The 20,707-nt window shown below is 46.2% G+C and overlaps 1 protein-coding gene across 3 annotated transcripts in view; it reads left to right on the top strand.

The window, feature by feature from the left end:
- The window catches only part of FAM120B (family with sequence similarity 120 member B), a 72,438-nt gene extending 52,080 nt beyond the window's left edge, over positions 1 to 20,358 (top strand). For 2 of the 3 annotated variants that reach the window (XM_017890745.1, XM_017890744.1), the window contains 4 exons: positions 3,940 to 4,146; positions 6,643 to 6,751; positions 10,853 to 10,945; positions 17,862 to 20,358. In XM_017890745.1, coding sequence (XP_017746234.1) covers positions 3,940 to 4,146; positions 6,643 to 6,751; positions 10,853 to 10,945; positions 17,862 to 17,902 — 450 coding nt within the window. In that variant the 3' untranslated portion in view covers positions 17,903 to 20,358. The remainder of the gene's footprint in view (positions 1 to 3,939; positions 4,147 to 6,642; positions 6,752 to 10,852; positions 10,946 to 17,861) is intronic. The other variant, XM_017890746.1, reaches the window with a different exon arrangement.
- The last annotated feature ends 349 nt before the right edge of the window (positions 20,359 to 20,707 follow it).

Here is a 20,707-nt window from a genome sequence, read left to right as displayed (position 1 = left end):
CCTCTATCCTATCTTTGTCAATTCCTGTGACTCTGTAGTCATTTCAAAATTAAAATTAAAATAATCACCAACCAAACAGATACCTAAGATCTCAGGACACTGGGAAATTAAAAGTTTTAGGGCAGAAAAAGCTGTTCCATGCCACTGCTAACCCAAAGAAACCAGTGTGCCTGCATCAGAAGTAGACTTCAGTTAGAAACGGCCATGAAAGAAACGGTCACTGAGAAGAAAGGTCAGCGCCCCAGGATGATTTCCGGACTCTCTAGACCTGTCAGTTAGTATGCACAGCTTCCAGGTACATCAGATGAACACGGACACAACTGAAAAACGAAGCAGACACATCTGTAATCACGGTGGGGCGTGTGAGCACAGGGGTCCACAAACTGCAGCCAGTAGGCCAAGTGTGGCCTTTGGCCTGCTTTTGTGTGGGTCTATGAGCTAAGAATGCTTTTTGGGATTTTTAAAGGGTTGGTTTAAAAAAGAATATCTAACAGAAACTATAGGGGGCCGGTGAGGCCTAAACTCTTCCCTGTCTGGCCCCTGCAGAGGAAGTCTATGGAGCTTTAACAAAGCCTCTCTCAAGAGCTGATAGGACAAACAGACAGAAGGTTGCTATGGATTCGAATTTCTGAACACATTTTTGAACACAGTGAACACATATCCTAACGGACCTATAGAATTCTGCATCCAAAAACTATAGAGTAAACACTTTTCCAGTGCATATGGAAAATCTACCAGAATTGACTAGATGACAGTTCATAAAGCAAGCTTCTGCAAATTTCAGACAATTGAAATCATCCATCTTTTTTCTGTCCACAGTAAGCTAGAAATCAGTAATAACAATAAGTAAAAATTCTCAATTATTTGAAATTAAGACAGTACACTTCTAAATAATTCACAGGGAAAAAGGAGAAACCACAATGGGCATTTTAAAATATTTTGAATGACAGTGAAAATATTGTCCGTAAAAATATGTGGGATGAAGCTGAAAGCTGTTCTGAGAAGGAAATTTGTAGAATTAAATGAATGTACTTGAAAAAAAAAAAAAGGCTGAAAATCAATGATCTAAGTATACATCTCTATAAATTACAAATAAAAAGTCAAACTCAGGATGTGTGGTAGATAGGAAGGAAATAGTAAAAGCAGGAACTAGTGAAATAGAAAACGAATGGAGAATAGAGAAAGGCTTCTTTTTATGTCATTTGCAGGAGTTCTGCCTCCTTGCTGGTAGGGATTCAAAGTGGCGCAGCCACTCTGGGTGGCTGTGAAGCGGTTTCTTACGAAGTTAAACGGGTCTTAGCACGCAGTCCAGTAGCTGTGCTCCTTGCTGCGGCCACACCACAACCTGTACACAGAAATTTGAGCAGTCCTATTCATAACTACCAAAACTTGGAAGCAGCCAGCTGTCCTTTGGTGGGTGATGAGATGAATGAACTGTGGTCCATCCAGACAGTGGAATGTTATTCAGTACTAAAAACAAGTCTATCAAGCTATGAAAAGACATGGGGGAAACTTAAATGCGTATTACTGAGGGACAGAAGCCAACCTGAAGAAGCCGCTACTGTCTGATTCCAGCTGTAGGAAGTCGGAAGAGGGAGAACAATGGAAACAGTAGAAAGATGAGGGCTTGCCGGGGGCTCGGGGGAGGGAGGGTGAGCAGGCAGCAGGAGGACTTTAGGGCAGTGCACCTGCTCCAGATGAGTCTCATGGTGGGTCCAGGTCATTACGCGTTTGTCCAAACTCGCAGAATGTGCACCGCCAAGTCCGAACCCTCGTGTCAGCTGTGGACTTGAGGGGCACGTCAGTGTGGGTCATCGATTGTCGCAAATGTGTCCTCCAGGGACTGGCCGGTGGAGGCACTGATCTGTGGAGAAGCAGAGGGTATGTGGGAAATCTCTGTACCTTCCTCTCAGTTTTGCTGTGAACCTAAAACTGCTCTAAAAACATGAAGTCTTTTTTCTAAGTTAATTTGAAAAGATGAATAAAACTGATAAACCTGTTATGAAATTGATCAAAAAAGGAGAAAGCACAAATTGCCAGTATACAGCCTGAAAAAGGGACATCTGTATACATAGATAATGCAGACTAAAGAGATGAGGGAATATTTATACCAATGCATTGGAAACTTGAGGTAAAATGTGTGCCACGAAGAGTAAATGTGTAAAAACATTTCAGGTAAAATGAACACATTCCTTGAAAAATACAACCTAGTAAGACTGAAGTATGAAGAAATAGAAAACTTGAATGGTTCCATGTCTGCTGAAGACATTGAATCTGAGATGAAAACTCTGCCCACAAGGAAACCTCAGGATTAGAGAGCTTCCCTGTGAGTTTTTCCAGACCCCGAAGGAGGAGCCAGCAGCCGTGCTGCGCCCATTCTTCCAGAGAGCAGAAGAAGGAAGGCTTTCTAATTGTTTCTATAAGTCCAGCAAAATCCTGATGCAAAAATCTAACAAAGACATCACAAGAAATAAAAATTTAGGCCGTTCTGTTTCATGAAAATAAATTCAAACTTCCAAACAAAATATTAACAAATCAAATCCAGCAATATATAAAACCAATAATACATGATAACCAAGTTGGGTTTATTTTTGGAATGCAAGGTTGATTTAACGTTTGAAAACCATTGTAAATAACAATGAATAAGAAAAAGCATAGAATGGATGCTAAAACAATACTGGCAGTCACCTTCAGGCTTCTATAGGAAATGCACTTCTCACTAACACGTCCTGTTAGTCTGCGTCTGCTCAGCCCTGTGTACTTGTATAATGATTCCTGTTTTTAAAAACAAGTCTTGTTTTGGATAATTTTGTACAACACAAAGTGTCGTACAGCACTATTTGAGGATAAAGTAGTACTGTGCAACCAAAATCATTGTGATTAAACCTTACATTAACTCTCGGATAATCTCAGTTCATGATAAATTTCTTACAATGGTTAGCAAGCTTCTTCTATTTTAGTAAGTGAAGCCTTAACTTCTAAAGGGGCTAAAATATCTGTTACTTTTCTCCTAATTTATTTCAGTTTTATTTAAAATACCTCTTGGTTAATTTGAGCTGCATAGATAAGCCGGACGATGACGGATTCAGTTGCACTTACCTCATTTATGGATTCATGTGGACACTCGCTAGATATCAGTGTCACTTCCCACGGGGCCAGTGTCAGCCACGAGGCAGAGAGTGTCTCATGCAGCGTTCTTGCTAAATGCAGAGCCCTCTGCGGCATCTTAGGATGGCTTCCCTGTTGGAGAACAGTCAGAATGTTGGACATCAAGGTAAATTTGACAGTGAAAAGAAATATTTCATATTGGTATGATCTTAATTTGCAAAGATTATCAGCCTACCAACCTGGTGAGATATGTAAGCCGTTTTATTCTTAAATTGTAAGTATTCATTTAAAGTTAGATCTTTCGTAACAAATACTCATCATTACAACAATTATGATGTTTAAATACAATAAATTTAATAGTGTCTAAAATGATACTCTCTTGGCTTCCCTGTCTGTCCCTTTGCCTTTGAAGAAAGTTGTTCAGGAAAGAATGCACCCAGAAGTGAATGATCATGTGAGCTTTCTCCTAGTGGACCACAGTTTTTACCATGTCTGTTCTCAGCCCAGAGGTTCCTGGGAGGCAGGAGACACTGTGCTCACGCCTGTGTGTGTGGAGCAGGCCTGAGTCAGTGGCTGAGGTTCAAACGGATGGGCGGATGGATGGGGACTCTTACTGAAGAGGCGCCCTCGTTTCTGTCAGCTGAGCTTGCTTCCAAGGCCTCTGTAATCAGTAGAGCTGGGGAAGCTCAGCTTTGAGGACGCAGCCATGGTGACGCCGTTCACTCTGAGCGAGCGTCCGTTCGGAACAGAGTAACTGTGCAGTGCTGAGATCTGTTTCCTGCGTGTGTGACTCCTGCCTTACATTTTTGGTGTGTGTTCTGGTCTCCACAGCCTGATTACATCAACCCCAGAGCTGTGCAGCTGGGCTCCCTTCTCGTCCGCGGCCTCACCACTCTGGTTTTAGTCAACAGCGCGTGTGGCTTCCCCTGGAAGATGAGTGATTTTATGCCCTGGAATATATTTGATGGGAAGCTTTTTCATCAGAAGTACTTGCAGTCTGAAAAGGGTTATGCTGTGGAGGTGCTTTTAGAACAAAATGTGAGTTCACAGACACCTGCCTTTCACCAGAAACATCCCTGTAGTTCCAGGCTACACAAAAAACATGAAGTCAGCTGTTGCGTTTTTCAAATTAATGCTTTCCAAATAAAGGATTCCATTATTCCATTAAACCAGGAACACATGATTTGAAGCATTAGGCTTCAGCGTCAACATAACTCATACAGGTTGAATAGCCCTTATCTGAAATACTTAGGACCAGAGTGTTTTGGATTTTGAAGGTTTTGGAGTTTTGGAATGTTTGCATCTACAGTTGATCCTTGAACAGTGCAAGGGTTAAGGGCTCCAAATCGTTCTGCAGTGGAAAACCTGCATATAATTTTTGACTCCCCCAAAATGTTACTACAAAGAGCCTACTGTTGACCAGAAGCCTTAACCAATAACATAAGCAGTCAATTAACACATCCTTTGTAGTATATATGTATTATATACTGTATTCTTACAATAAAGTAAGTGAGCTAGAGAAAAGAAAATCATAGGAGAACTATATGTACTGTCCATTCAGTGGAGGCGATCGTCATCACATTGAGTGGGCTGAGGAGAAGGAGGAAGGGGGTGGGTCTTGCTGCCTCAGGCGTGGCAGAGGCAGAAGAAAATGGGAGTGTAAGTGGTCTATGCAGTTCAAACCCATGTTGTTCAAGGGTCAGCTGCACCTGCATAATGAGATATCTTGGGTCTGAGACCCAGCTTTAAACACAGAATTCATGTATGTCTCAGACACACCTTATACAACAGCCCGAAGGTAATTTTGTACAATATTGTTAATGACATGCATGGAACAGTGTTTTCACCGCATCCATCACTTGAGATCAGGTGTGGAATTTTCCGCTTGTAGCAGTTTTAGATTTTGGATTTTCAAATTAGGAGTGCTCAACCTGTAGCTTCTTCCAGAATTCTTAAATAGGGTTCAGGACTCCCAAACTTATGCTTAGGTAGGGCGAACAGCATCACACCAGTCTGACACATTTTTAATTTTTGAAGTGCTTTTTACTTCTCTCCCCATTTCTCACACACACACATACGTGTACACATATGTGTAATACACATACTTTTTTTTTTGAGACAGGGTCTTGCTCTGTTGCCCAGCCTGGAGTGCAGTGGTGCAATCTCCACTGACTGCAAACTTCCACCTCCTGGGCTCGAGTGATCCTCCCTCCTCAGCCCTCTGAGTAGCCGGGACCGCGGGTGTGCGTCACCATGCCCGGCTAATTTTTGTATTTTCTATAGAGATAAGGTTTTTCCATGTTGCCCAGGCTGATCTTGAACTTCTGGGCTCAAAGTGATCCACCTACCTCAGCCTCCCAAAGTGCTGGGATTACAGGCATGAGCCACCGTGACCAGCCCCTCTCCCCGTTTTTTAATGAGGAACAAGTACTCCCTGCGAAAGTGTCCCCACAGATATCAGACTAATCCGATAGGTATAGTTATGGTTTATTACTTGAAAATACTCCCCAGAGACTGCCAGTTTAGTTGGGGACGCTGGCTGCTGTCCAGCTTTATAAATACAATCGCTACATGACTCCTGGAAGATTTCCAAATAAGGCCTCAAGCCAAGCTCATTTAGAATGTGTTTTAGGACCCACAGGGATGCAAAAAGCGGTGTGATCCTTGAGAGAGCGTACCGGTCTGTCACGATAAAGCACTCCAAGCTTTCATAGCAGAGCGAACACATTTGGTAATGTGTTGCCATCACTGTTCCTCACATACACACACACACAGATTCCAGAGTGGCACAGGACTGCAAGTATTTAGAACTTAGAAGCAGCCTGAATTTTGTAGAGAGCAAAAGCAGAATAAGAGGAGAAATATGCTTCTAATAATCCAGTAAGTATTGGAAAGTAGACTATAGAAATGAAAGCTAAAGTAGCCTTATTGGACCACAGCCTATAAGTCATCCGTCAAGGATGTTTTCCTTTCTTTATCCAATCTCTTCCCTGAGTTCCAAGTGATTGTAGGTTCTAGTTTGGAAAAACAAAGTACAGGATAGAATAATAGTAATAAAACAGGAAGCTTGAAGGAAAGGTTGAATGTTACATGTTCCGTTTCTTGATCTGCTGATGTTGTTTTGTTTTTGTTTTTGTTTTCTGACCTTGGCATTTCTGCTGAATGTTCTTATAATTAAGAATCGAAAGATTAAGATATATTAAATCCAAACATTTTTAAGGTAAGATTGTGTGGTAATCACCTAAATAGTCGTAATAAGACTTGAAGATTCTTTTTTAGAAATGATTGTTTAACCTACATGAAGCTTCTTGGTGTTATTTTTCTGGGGGATTTAGGAGAATATGTTCTCGAAGAACCCCTTAGGATGTGGCCAATGCTGAAGGAGAACTGTGCTGCAGTTTGTGCCTGGGAGGAGGGTGCGGCCACCATTGCTGCCTAGCCCCACGGCTGTCCCATAAGCTTAGGGTGTCCCATAAGCTTCCTTCCAGCCACATCTGGCCCCTCACATCTCATTTGCATGTGGTCTGTTTGCAGAGATCTCGGCTCACCAAATTCCACAACCTGAAGGCAGTCGTCTGCAAGGCCTGCATGAAAGAGAACAGACGCATCACCGGCCGAGCCCACTGGGGCTCACACCATGCAGGTGGGAAAGGGCCAGGTGCCTCAGGAAGCACCACAGACGTAGACCCTAACTGCTTCCTGAGTTTTGTTGATAAATGAATTCTAAGAAGAGGCTGATACAATTGGATGAACAGAATAGAATTTAAATGATGGGGCCAGGTGCGGTGGCTCACGCCTGTAGTCCCAGCACTTTGGGAGGCCGAGGCAGGCGGATCTCCTGAGGTCAGGAGTTCCAGACCAGCCTGGCCAACATGGTGAAACCCCGTCTCTACTAAAAATACAAAAATTACCCAGCGTGTTGGTGGGTGCCTGTAGTCCCAGCTACTTGGGAGGCTGAGGCAGGAGGATCACTTGAACCTAGGAGGTGGAGCTTGCAGTGAGCCAAGATCACACCACTGCTGTACTCCAGCCTGCGCAACAGAGCGAGACTCCATCTCAAAAAAAAAAAAAAGAAGAAGAATTAAAATGATAGACCTCTACCCAGTGATTTGAAATCTGGTCCCATTTGGAAAATTTCTAAGGAAGGATTCACTCATTAATTAAATAATTAAGAACTCTTTCTCTGCGTGTGTAACCTCCTTTCTGGGGTTCCCCAAAGTAGAAGGGCTGCTTAGGTAATGTTTGTTTATTTGATAAGAGTTTAGGTTTATTTTTTCTTACAATAAAAGTATATTATAAAAAATGATTATAAAGAAAGTAATTAAAAAGGAAATATCCATGGCCTTCAATTCTGTCACACAAAGATAACAAGCGTGGGCTTCTGCCGAGGTTTTCCGTGTTTGGATCTCGTTGTGAGCACACTCCAGGCAGTGTGCATCCTGCTTTCCCACTTAGCACTTAATTTAGGGCGTTAACACCGTTCTTAAACAGTGGCCCCAGAATCTTCCACTACTAGATAGCTTGTTCCCTGTTCGGAGCTCTGAGGATATTTCCATTTTTTTCTCATTACTCCTAATGCTTTTATGTGTACTGCTATTATTTTCTTAAAACAGAGTATCATCGTCTGTGGGATCATAGATTGAAATTTAATCAATTTTAGGTAAATGATCACTGAATACCTTCTCCAGCAGTGAGCAAGAGTTTCCATTTCAGGGCACCCTTGACACTTCTAAAAGTCTGGGGTTTTTTTGTTTTTTGTTTTTTGAGATGGAGTTTTGCTCTTGTTGCCCAGGCTGGAGTGCAGTGCCTTGATCCTGGCTCACTGCAACCTCCATCTCCCGGGTTCAAGCGATTCTCTTGCCTCAGCCTCCCTAGTAGCTGGGACTACAGGCGCCCGCCACCACACCTGGCTAATTTTTGTATTTTTAGTAGAAACGGGGTTTCACCATGTTGGCCAGGATGGTCTCAATCTCTTGACCTCGTGTTCCGATGGTTTGTAAAAACCAATTTGGTAGATGAAAAATGTATCTCATTGCTTGAATGCTGCTTTGTCTGTCAGTGAAGTTAGACATCTTATTAGCTTATTTTGTTAATAAGACTTTTTAATTATTCTTTCATGCCCTCCTTCAGTTCATGTTTACACCTGTAACTACTGCAGTCCCATTATTTTTCTCGATGGAATAAGAGAACCCAGCCCAGATTCTTATCCACCCAGACTATCTCTAGGAGAACTACTTGGTTTCAGCCTTGCAAATACCATTCTCAGAGGTTTTGTGAGCTACCTCAGATGCACCCAGATCCCACCAGGTGTCGTGTGTAGCACCCCACGAAGGGAGAGCAGCCAGGGTGTGTAGAGCCATGTCCAACCATGAGAGGGAAGGCTGCTTTTTCTACTGTTCCCAATCCTTTTCTCTGTCTTTTGACTTTCAGCCACCAACTATAGATAGACAGAGATTGGGACCCCAAAGCAAAGTTGATTTATTGCAAGATAAATATGTGATATTCTCTCACATTGCCTGTTTCCTTACCTGGCTGGCAGGTCCTCAGAAGTCTGCACCATGGCTGGGCACATACCTATAGTCTGAGCACTTCGGGAGGCCAAGGTGGGAGAATCATTTAAGGCCAGGAGTTTGACACGGGCCTGAGAGACATAGCGAGACCCTGTCTTTACAAAAAACAAAAAGTCTGCACTGCACACACAGTCCCGCAGGGTTCCCTCTCCTCTCCAAACTGAGGTTGTCAGCGAAACCATGACAAGGGGCTGAGAGACCTGCAGATGCTGGACGCTGCTGCGTAGGTGGCAGCAGGCATGGCAGCTGTCAGGCCAAACTCTTCCATTTCAGAGGCCGGGAGGTCCTGCATGACAAGTTTATTTTGAGCACTAAAGATAACCTGTTAGTTTAATGCAGTGGTACAGTTACTTGTGATTTGTATGGAAACTAAATTTTGACTACTTTCTAATGAAGTTTGCATACAAATGGGCAGAAATCGGTGTCCTGTCATCTTATTCCAAGTTGATGAGGCAGACTACATTTTCCTGTTGTATTATTCCATTAATGAGGCGAACTACATTTTAAGAGCTATGATAGATTAGTAAGATCATTTCGTGATTTGGAAACTGTTCCCTTTTTTGTTCTCAAAGTAATTTTCTTCACAAATCCAACTTAAGATTATATGGTTCAGTGCCTCATTTTGCTGAGGAACCTTATTCCCCACATGGCTCACCCAAAACCAAGGTTGGTTCTTAGTTGCAGACCTTAGACTGGAGCCTCCACCGCTTGGCCCCAGCCCCGTGTTCGCGGGCAATGCCGAGCTTACACCTCCTATGTTGGGGAAGGGCTGTAAGGACATGGTGGGGCTCTGCCGTCCTGACTGCCATTGTCTGCTTGCGTGGGCCGCACAGCCAGGCCACTGCAACGCCAACCTACTCCTCTTGTGTTGGCCTCTGGACCCACGCCGACAGCCGTGAGCTCACAACTGCTCCGAGCTTGGAGTCACCTGTTATTCTCCGTGTGTGGTCATGAGTGCTCATGCTGGAGGTGAGCTGGAGACCTTGTGTGTAAGATGAGCACACACGGGCTGACCCTGGCCAGATGTGAGGGGCATGTCACCAGTCCTGCAGACCAGTAGCTCAGAGACAAGGGCACAAAGTCACAAAGGGATGACATCCCGGCAGGCAGGTGGGTCTTGGGGGACTCTCAGTAGCTAGACTGGGGTAAGGTGCCACAGTGGGAGGACGCTGGGGAAGGTAAGTTGGCCTCAGAGACCACAGAGGCTGTTGAATGCCAGGCGAGTCATGGCTTTTCTACCCACCTCACACTGGGGAGCTTTTGAAGTTTTTTGAGGTGATGTGATCAGAAATCTCTTAGTTCAGGACCTGTATCTGGGCTCCAGACAAGGGAGCCCAGTATGTCCTGAGGGCAGCCCAGCAGTATGTGCCAGCACAAGGCCATGCCCCCGTGGACACCGCAGCATATCCAGGGAGGACCAACCTGGCGGAGGCACGTCCTGCAAGGCCATCCTTCACTCATAGTTAAAGCCCCAGGCGGCCTGTGGCCTGCACGCTGCATGTGTGGTTACGCACTGGGAGTCCTGGTCACAGTGTGGCCCGCCTCACAGATGCTTCCAGTGCACCTGTGGAGCCGGGACGATATCCATGGCAGGGCTGAGTGGCCTGGGCCTTCTTTGTGGAGCGCCGTGGACTATCACGATTCCTTTAAAAAATCACATGAGTTTGTATTTAATCAGGCCTTCTAGTAGAGACGAACAGGACAAGGTGTCATGGACTGGGAAGTTACGGAAATTTTAGAGTGTGAAAAGTGTGTGTGAATGAAGTTTATGGAGAATGGGGAGAAGCTCACAAGTCCCAGAAGTGCTGCTCCATGCCTCCCCCAGGGCCCCAGAGGGATGGGCTTGGTCGTGGGTGCCATGGCCTGCGTGGGTCCGGGGGCCCCAGGGAAGAGGAGTGGTTGGGCTGCTCGAGTCTTTGTTTGCAGAGTCTGACCTCTCACCACCAATACCAGATTCCCCTGGGGTAGGGTTTAACAGGCAGATCTGTGACTCCACTCCTGAGCCGGGTTCTCTGGGGACGCAACCCTTAAATTTGCGTTTTTTCATGACCCTCCCTCTGATTTAAGTACAGGCAAACTGCCAACCTGGTGCCGCCTTGCCACCTTTACATGATGTGTCATTTGGGTTAAGACATTTGACAACTTGCTAATCCTCTGACCATGTGTTCCCACAGGGAGGTGGGGAAGACAGGGCTCCAGCTACCACAGGACGGGCTCTGGGTATAGCCGTTCCAGTCAGGGACAGCCGTGGAGAGACCAGGGACCAGGTAAGAAGGCCAGTGGTCACTGCTGGGCCACATGCATGGCACTGCCTCTCACCTTGTGCTTTTGCTGATAACTGCCTGCCTTTCTTTCAGAAAGAGGTTGTATAGTTTCAGTAAATAAACAGATAAGTATACCGATGCATCTAATTTTTATCATTTAGTGAAATAAAAACAAATAATTTCCATACTTGATGCTAGCCCTGTCTGCTTCTGGCCCCTTAATTCATTTTCTGTCAGTTCATTCTGCTCAAGATCCAGTTTTTGTAATTGACTCTCTAGAAGGCACTTGTAAAGTTTACATGTGGAAGATCCATTGTTCTCATGAAAAAAGGGCAGGGTGTAGTGTTTCACCATAGCTGTGTTCAGGTGATAGCATTCTGATATATTCCGTGACTTGGATTACAGTGTGAGGTAGAAAATAGCCCCAACCCTTTGTTTTTTACATATGTTGTACAGATACTGTTTTAATGCGTGTGTTACGCTGAATTTAAATACATCAAGAGCCTCACATCAGGATTTGAGCTCAAATTCCTTATAGTGTTGAGAGCCAAACTTCATAAACTTTGAAATTACCTAATATTTATCATTTAATGCCTTAAAATCCAAATCTACCTTTAATTTATGGTATTTGTGAGTCTTTCACAACGTCTAAAATGTGTAATCTCGGAAGCTGCTCAAATTATTCTCTAAAACACAGCAAGTCTTCGGTGTGAGTCCAGTTGACGTCTGGGGTCTGTCTGGGGTGGAGTCCGCGTGGAGGCTGCGGGGCCGCACGTCTGTTGAGTACCATGTCCTTTCCTCTTGGGTCTGTACAGTCAGCAAACATTGCGAGTCCACTGTATGATTGTTCAGGGTAGATCAGAATTCATGGTGACTATGTCTGAAATGCCCGTCCTTGAGAGAGGGCTCCATGAATTTAGGTTTACTTGTGCTTGAGATGTTTCCTTGAATGAGCCTAACCTACAGAAACTCTACCCCACCAAGACGTGTGCTCACTGTCATCTGGAGCTTCTAGATGGCCCCCATTGAGCATGTGCAGTCCATCCTCTCATGGTCTCTACTGCAGTTTAACATAAGGGTCCCTTCCACTTCGTCGCTGACTAAATCATCCGAGGATTTGTACCAGTGCAGTGCAACTGAGATCTGGGCAGAAGACCTTCCATTTGTGCAAGGATATTTGAGATTGCTTTTCACTTAGAAGGTACTGCGGTTGATTGGAGTAAACCGCGAACAGGGAACCTGAAAACAACAGGAGGGGTTTGTAAACTTCCCTAGCCTCAGACTGAAGCCCGGTGCTGTGGGCCGCTGCCGCTGCCCTGGGTGACTCCGGCCTAGGGGTGCAGTCCTGTGCGATGCATGTGCTATGCCTTTCCAGTTCGCTTCTCCACTCTGGTTAAGAGTCTGCTTTCAGGTCAGAAACTGCAGCCCTGAGGTTGTGTGTGTGTAGATTGCTCAGCGCCTGTCCTGGGGGCTCCCCGTGGGCTGGGGGCCTACAGCCCTGACCTGGCGGATCTGTCTCCAGCTGGCAGTGCACATTAGGGCTGCTTGGGAAGAGTTCAGGGTCTGGGCTTCTGAGTCTTTGGGGTGAGAGACCTTCCTCACATGAGCCATGGTGAGGGTGCTCCCAGAGGAAGGTGAGCATGTGCAGAGCACTTAGGTCCAAATGGGTGGGTAGAGCTTACGCTCCCCCTCTCTCTCTGCTGCTTTAAATAGCGGATCTGAGATCTCCTTGACAAGGTGATATTTAAGCAAAGGCCTGATGAGAGGGTGGGAGCTGATGCCAGACACCTCTGGGCCAGATGTGGGGGCAGAGGAGGCAGTCAGAGCTGTCACGAGGTCAGGTGGGCTAGACTTGGAGGGCCCTGCAGCTCTTTGCGAATCTGGAGTCCACCCCAACCAAGAAGCTTGACCCAGGTGATTGCAGCAGATGGTGAGACCTCAGTGACCACATCCTGTGGAAATGCTCAAGGCCTGCAGACCGTCCACATCCAGCTGATGATAGCACACAGCTTGGTCTAGATCTAGGGTCTAGTAATGTTGGAAATATTGGTGTTGAGTGGTGTGGAGTAAAGCCACTGGGTGAAACGGGCATCCCAGCCTCATCCATCCACACCTTCCTGCCCTGGAGATCCATGACCAGCCTGGCCGTAAATGCCAGGCCAACCTTGACGACATGAAAGGCATCGGCCCCTCCAGGTGAGGATTCAGCGGAACCCACCTGACCCAGTAAGGCAGGCTGGGTGGGGAGGGAAGAGCTGCAGCCTCTCTTTCAGGCAGCCTGACCGGGCAGGGCATGCTGTCGTGTCCCCTACTCCTAGCCTCGTGGTAAGAAAGGGGACCTTCTGCTTACCCTCTTTGGCTTGGAGTTGCCCCTTTCTTCCCCCTGGGCCTCAGGAAGGTGTGGAGGGGATGGTCAAGAGAGTTCACAGTCCAGATGGGAGGATGGGCAAAGGCTGCGGTTTCTGCAGACAGGTGTGCCCACCTGTCACGGAGGAAACGAGAGTGTGCCATCAGGCCTCCCACTGACGGGACGCGTCGCCGCAGGCAACGCCCTGAACCCTTTCCATCGGGCACCTGGCCTGGATAACCTTGAGTGTCCTTTCTAGCTCTGGAATTCTGTGACTTTCGATTCTATTTATTGAATGGTGGGTGAGACATTAGTAAAGTGTAACTCTTAGGAGTCAGTAAGGAAGGTGGAACTATGTCATAACTCCTAGGAGGGAGTGAGAAAGGTGGAACTATGTCATTTACAGATAGATGTACCATCAAGAACATGCCCCATCCTGCCCCGATCTTAGAAAGTAGGTGGAGTGGGACCTGTTTAGTACTGACTCCTCTGGGAATGGTAAGAGTCACAGGCTTTTCTTTATTTCGTTTTCTTCCAGAGGCAGCCCACTGTGGTCGCTTCAGACAGGCTGACTTTGTCTCAAGCCCTGGTTCTGCCCCTTCCCAGTGGCCTGCCCTTACGGGATCCCTGGACCCCTGGGCTGCTCCCTGGCTTTTGATCAGTGTGGCCTGACCAGCTGCAGGGATGGCGCCTCCACAGCACCAGCACCCAGGCGGAGGTGATCGTGGCTGCTTCTTCCAAAACCAAGTTTTTCCTTTCCTGGCATTAATGCTAACATTTCTGTTAATATCTATGTCAAACTGTTTTGTTAAACATAAAGCAATGTCAGTCCTACCTCAGTATCGCTGTTCTTGCAGAATGAAGTGAAGCAGGAACAGCACCAAAGCCTGCCGTGTGGCCTGGAGGGAGCAGAGCCTAGCCCTGGGTCAGGTGCCAGGAAGCATATGCCATGCACATTGGCTTCTTTCTTTCTTCAGTGTGATGACAGAGACGACAGGAGCATCTTTAAAGTAGACCAGAAGAACCTCCTTCCTTGGATTGACAGGAAACAGGTTTTTTTCTGATTCTGTTAGCAGAGAACAACGTCCAGAAATTTCTCCTCCTTGTGCAAATTAAAACAGCAGAATGACTTTCCATAGGCAGAACCGTAGCTAGTCGTTGTCAGCCCTGGGTCCCTGCCAGGGGAAAGTCTCACTCTTGGAACCCTGTGTGCCTCTGCAGCAGATCCCTCGGCCAGCCAGTAACAGGCACCGCCCAGTCACCCCTGGTCTTGCCAGAAGTCCAGAGGCCACCATGGTTTCCTTGTCCTGCCTGGTGGCAGCTCCTTCGGGCAGGCTGAGCTAAGTCTGAGGGATCTCTTAAGTGGCATGCAGCAGCTGGTTGTGTGGGTGAGGAGAGAGCCCTCAGATGGACATCGGTTTGGAGGTGACAGACATGGGGGGCTGGCGGGAGACAGAGGCAGCGTCCCATCGGGACTGAGCTGGAGAGGGAGGCCGTCGAGAAGCTGGCAGAGAAGAGAGGCTCTGAGGACAGAAGCTGACAGAAAGGGCCAGAGAGCAGGGAGGAAGGGAGCAAAGGCAGACTGTCCCCGGCAGGAGCCAGGACGGGCACCGCCGGTATCTCCAGGAGCACTTGTTTCTTAATCCTTTCTGCCTGTAATAGTATAAGCTACTGATGGGAAGCAGAAAATATGTACAGGCTGAGTATCCCAAGTCTGAAATCCAGAATGCTCCACAGTCCAGAATTTTTACCCACCAACAGGACTCTCAAAGGAAATGCTCCTTGAAGCATTTGGGAATTTCGGACATTCAGATTAGGGTTGCTGAACTCCGGTAAGTATAATGCAGATATTCCAAAATCTGAAAAAAACCTGAAACCTGAACCACTTCTGGTTCCAAGCATTTCAGAAAAGGGTTACTCAGCCTCTAGTAAACAACCCAGGGCTGCCTCCGCAGCCTGTGTCTCTGTGGGTTTGGACGCATGAGTGGCCACAGGCCTCCCCAGGAGACACTCCTCTCTCTACCCAGAACATGCCATCCTCCCTCGGGACTCCCTGCGCCCTGGGCTCTGTGGCCCCCTGCACCCTGCGTGTCCCACACTTCAGTCCCTCATTTTCATCTTTGCCATGTTCCCACTGCTGAGGGTGCTGTGCACATCCCAGGATGGAGACCTAAGGAGGCAGACTCAGCAGATGAAGGCCCCTGGTGTGTGTGCCCTCTTGTCTGGCTTTAATATTTGCTTCCTATAGATTCCTGAATCCCTGAGCTGGTCCACAAGGCTGTGGGGGTGGCAAAGGTTCTGCCTAGATTCTGCATTTTGCCAAGCTTTCCGTAGCATGCCCAGTCATTTGCTTTTAAATCCAGTACGCACATCTGTAAGTACCACTTTAGCACAAGTTTCATTTCTGATATCCATTTATTTAGGATGTCATTGACAAAGATAAAAAGTCAAGTAACCAAAGTGAATTTGTAGCTCTTCCTGACCCAGAAAGGAGCACAAGGGAGATGTGAGCAGTGGGCCCAGGAGAAGTGCGGGCACCGCTGGCGCTGCTGAGTGAAGGACGTGAGACCAGGAGAGCAGCTCCACGCCTGTCTCTGCCGCCTCGTTCCTACGTCATTGTTCAGTGGGCTCTCCCGGGCTCTGCAGAGCCCACAGCCCTCCAGAAAGGAGGAGACGGTCGGGCTACATGGCGTAAACTCCAGGTGTAGGGTTCCCTTCTCACCACCCACAGGACCACTTAGAATTTCAGGAACTATTGGGAACTTGAAGGAATGTTTGTCAGTCTGGGTGCAAGGCCTAGGGAAGCATGTTTTACCACTTCTGTTCTGGTCACTTAGAAACAATAAAACTGTAATGACCTCAGCAGCTGGAGCCTAACACCACTTCAAGACTGTGCCCTAGTTTCATAAATAGGTCTTTGAAGATCTCTGCTTTATTGGAGTAGATCGTAACAGTAACACAGAAATCAAAGAGTGGTGATGCATGTGGTTTGGGGCCAGAAAGTAGCTCTGGGAGAGACTCAGCTTAAAGGCAGAATTGAGATGTTAAATGCTGAATGCCAGATTTAAGAGTTTAGGAATAAGAGCAGGAGAAATTAAGCGGTTCTTGCAAAACAGAAGCGAGGATGCTACGTTTCATTTGCCTTCTGCCTTCCATGCGGACGTAGTTACAGAAATGACATCTGGGTGCCTGTGTGTATTCTCATTTCAGAGATTCCAGTGTAAAGGGTATGTTATACACATGCACACAGGCTGCTGTCATCAGTACTGGAATGTGCTTTTAAGACCAAGTAATCTACTTTCTCACTTGTAACTACTGTGAGCGACTCTGGGGCAACACATTTCTTCCTGGGTTTTGCCTTGAACTCCTCTTTTGGTGTTTCTTGCAGATATTAAAGTAGTTCAAGTAGAAAGTTGTCACTGTTTCCAGGGCAATTGATAGGTAAAATTCCCTGTGTTAGTAAAAAAACTAAAAATGCCTCATCATGAAAGTATTCAGTCACTGCCAAAAAGTTGTCAAGTTTCCGGGGCCTGAGTGTGTGGACAGGTAGCGGGGTCCTGGGGAGCCTGGCCTGAACTCTCTGGTCCACTTCAAAGGCCTCAGAGCTCAGTGCAGGCAGCTGCCCCGAGAACAAAGGCTGCTCATGTGAGAAAGCTTTAACCTCTTCCTTGCTGTTGCTCAGCCCAGCTGGCAAGAGAAGATGTGTTAAATTCCACAGTCCATAGCTACAATTTGCCTGTGACTTTCCAGATTGTCACTTCTCTGTGGTGATTCTGTAGGAGGCCTGCTGTAAAACTGCCTGTGATCATCTGCGATAACAAGGGTGGGGGCAGAGGTAACAAGGATCTGAAAACCTCACTTTGGCTGTAACCCTCTGCTTTCACACCTTCTGCTGGAGCCCAAACTTTTGGGGGGAGTGTGAGAGACCCAGACTGCCCACGGCAGGAGTGGGTCAGAGGAGAGTCATGGAGACCGTCCCCAGTCACTGCAAGTGAAGGCTCATGCTGTCATACACCAGAAGATAGAGCAGGGAACTCTGGAAGAAAAGTGTTATTTTTAAAATGTGAAAAACTCACTGTTTCTGCTACTAGGAGGGAGGTTCCGCCCCGAGTATCTTCCCAACGTTCCCTGTCTGTCAGAAAGGCAGACAGTGGCCACCCACGCTGGGGCTAGAGAAGGGAAGCCTGGGCCAGCCACAGAAAGAGCTGCACGTGGGCTTTTCTGTGTTGGCAGAACGTCCACGGTGAGCCATCTGCATGTGAATTTCCATTTCCAAAAGTCGTCAGCAATAGTCAATGCCTAGAAATCCCGCAGATGGATGGAGCTGGTGTGAAGAGGAACAACTTCAACATTGTTTTCTTCCATGAACCTCTTAATTAATTGCTTCCACTTTAATGGAATAATTATGGAACACAGTTTTAATGGCATGTGGCCACAACTGTAAAGAGGATGAAGCTCTGTCCTCCAAATACAGCTCAGCATCTTTGTTCATACTTAGAAATGTGCAGCGTTCTTGTTTGTATATTGAGAGAGATTTATTCTTACTTTGGTTTTCATGTCTGTTTACTGCAGGAAGCAGACAGTATGAGCATGACCAGTGGAGAAGGTACTAGTCGTCCTCCAGGTAAGTTCACCACCCGCATCTCCAGAAGAAATCAGTCACGTCTGTCTTTATAACATAAATCTTCGTATCAAGTACCAAAGTAAACAGGACTCAGATATTGAATCCCGCTGACCTGGTGCCGAGTTAACTTGGTTTCAAGACACGCTTGCTTCCTCCAGAAAGAGCGTGGAGAGAAAAAGAGGCACACCTGGACGCAGAGCCCTGCCAGCGCCCTCCTCTGCTGTCGCAGCTGCAAGGAGGCCATGCCTGTGGGAGCCAGGCCTCGCTTGCATGAAGAAGGAAAGATGCCTTTTCAGTGGTGCCTCCTCCCGTCATGCAGAAGAGCTTTTGTTGGCTTCTCTCGCGAGCTTGTGCCTGATTCTGTGGCCCAAAACAATCATTGTTAATACCTTCGTGTATTTCATTCTGATCTTTCATTCATATATATGATGCCTAGCTAATTTCATTTTAAAATAAATGGGATCTGTTGTATTCTGATTTTTTATTAACAACACTAGATTATGAGGGATTGTCTCCTGTTATTAAAAAGTCAGAAAACACTGTACAGTAGTCCTCCCTTATCTGCGGGAGAGACATCCCAAGACCCTCAGTGGATGCCTGAGACTGTGGATAGTATGTGTGGAACCCTACATATATGTATACACATGGCTTTTTCCTCTACGTACATACTGTGGCAAAGCTTAACAAGGAACAGTAAGAGATTAACAGCAGTCAATAACTAATAAAAGTTATGTGAATGTGGTCTCTCTCAAAATATCATACTGTAATCACCCTTCTTGCTATCTGAAAACCAAGAAGACTAATGGTTGGAGAAGCTGGATGAGGGGCTGATTCATGTCCCGGGCATGACAGAGCAGGAGGCACAAAGTTTCATCACACTATTCACAATGGCGAGCAAGTTAAAATGGATTTCCCATTTAATGTTTTCAGACTTGAGTTGACCATGAGTAACCAAAACCCCAGAAAGTGAAGCTGGGCATATTTCAGAAATTCTTTTTTAATCAGAAATTCTAATCAAACGTAAGTTTCCAACTATGTGTTCTCTTGGTCCTCAGAAGTGTTTGAACAGAAAAGTAACAACTAACGTCCCACCTTTCTGGTGGAAGAGTTAATTCTGCCTGGAGAGTTCTGCCTGGGAGACATGACAGCATGTGTGTGACTCCTGTGTCTGTTTCTGTGGAGTCATCCCTTTCATTTCATTTTGCCAGGGCCTGGCTCAGGATTTTCAGTGGCAGTGCCTGTGAAGACAGGCCTGGCTCTCCATGCAGTCACACAGGAAATCCACAGAGAACGTGCTGAGAGCAGCCGGCAGCTGTGCTGCCAGCAGGCCTGGTTTATGATGCCGCAAGTGAATGGCACATTTGTTCCTCTTTATCTCTGAGCATTCGAGGCTTTTGTTTTTTAAAAAAAATTAAGTTCAGAGTAATCCTTTTCATGGAAGAATCTTCAGGTCATCCAAGAATGGAAATTTTAAGCCCCAGATTGTATGGAGCTGTACCTGTGGCGAAAAGAATGGCCAGGGTGTTGATGATAGAAAAGATTCAGATGAGGAGTTAGAAGGCCAGCCCTCTGTGGGAGGCCGTCTTCCAGAAACCTCGAACTCATGTCTCTCTCCACCTGAGAAAGGAGAGGAGAAGCTGGTGTGACCCCCGGTCCCGCTGGGCCGCGCTGTGGCTCAGAAGATGCCCAGGGTCGTTAGGAGGTGCTCACTTCTGTCACCTGAAGACACTTCCTTCTGGTTATTGCTCTTTAAAAACAAAATAAGTCCCTGAACGTGTTTGCAGGCCCGTTTGTGTGCCTGCACTTGACGAATCACCTTGACCAACAGGCCAAAGGCACAGAGCTCCAAAGCGTCATCTTTCCTTAAAATCCTGAGTGTTCACTAAAAAGGGACACGACCTCTGGGTATTTTATGACATTTGTATTTCTTACATTTGAAATATCCTAACCACTCCCTTCAGTTTCTTCTTAAGGACATTTACATCTAATTATTTTCCATGCAAGTCTTGTAAGACCCACATTTTTTCCTAGCTTTGGAAATAGATTTTTTTCATTGGTCTTGTGAGGATTTCCTTATGTCAGTAAATATTAACTTTCTATTTCTTCCATTTTTGCTCATTTGAAACCCCTGCTGTTTCTAGATCTATTTCTTTGCACTTGTATAACTTTGAAATAAATTCCTCATCCCTTAGACTAAGAGAGTGAGCTCTATGAAAATTGTTTTCTCCTTCATAATACCTAAATTCTAGTTTGTCAATGAAATATTTGTGTCTGGTTAACAAGCCTTATTTAAGCCATTAAGTTAATATAATCTTTATTACACTTGAAGAACCAGAGAACTGAATTTTTTGTCATTCCAATATGTAAGTTAACACTGCAGTCAAGTCTTATGATGAAATTTCCGTATATCAAATTGAAAGTAAAGCAAAATATGTTTATTACTCACAGTTAATATACTTTCACATTTCTTTGATTCTTTGTAAGACATTTCAGCATGTGGATGCGGGGAAGGGCGAGCCTGCCCCAGAAACATCTCCCTGCTGCCACCATGGCCACGGCTCTGTGGTCTTTCACTGACTCCTGAAACTCCACGTGAATCTACCGTCACCTACCCTTTCTTTGACCGTTCCCTTCACCTTCTTGCTCACAGAAAGCTGGCATTTCCCCCATACCTTGGTGCATAGAGCTGATGCCCCTCGCATTGTTGGCCTGTTTTCAGGCTGTTATAGTCGCTTCAGCATGTGGTGGTGCAGAACACCCATTCATTGTACTCATAGATTCTGGGTGTTGAGTC

This window comes from Rhinopithecus bieti, unplaced genomic scaffold (assembly GCF_001698545.2).
Source record: "Rhinopithecus bieti isolate Rb0 unplaced genomic scaffold, ASM169854v2 scaffold_20819, whole genome shotgun sequence".
Lineage (NCBI taxonomy): Eukaryota > Metazoa > Chordata > Mammalia > Primates > Cercopithecidae > Rhinopithecus > Rhinopithecus bieti.
Note: the sequence above shows the minus strand (reverse complement) of the source record. Positions and strands in the feature narration are given on the sequence as shown.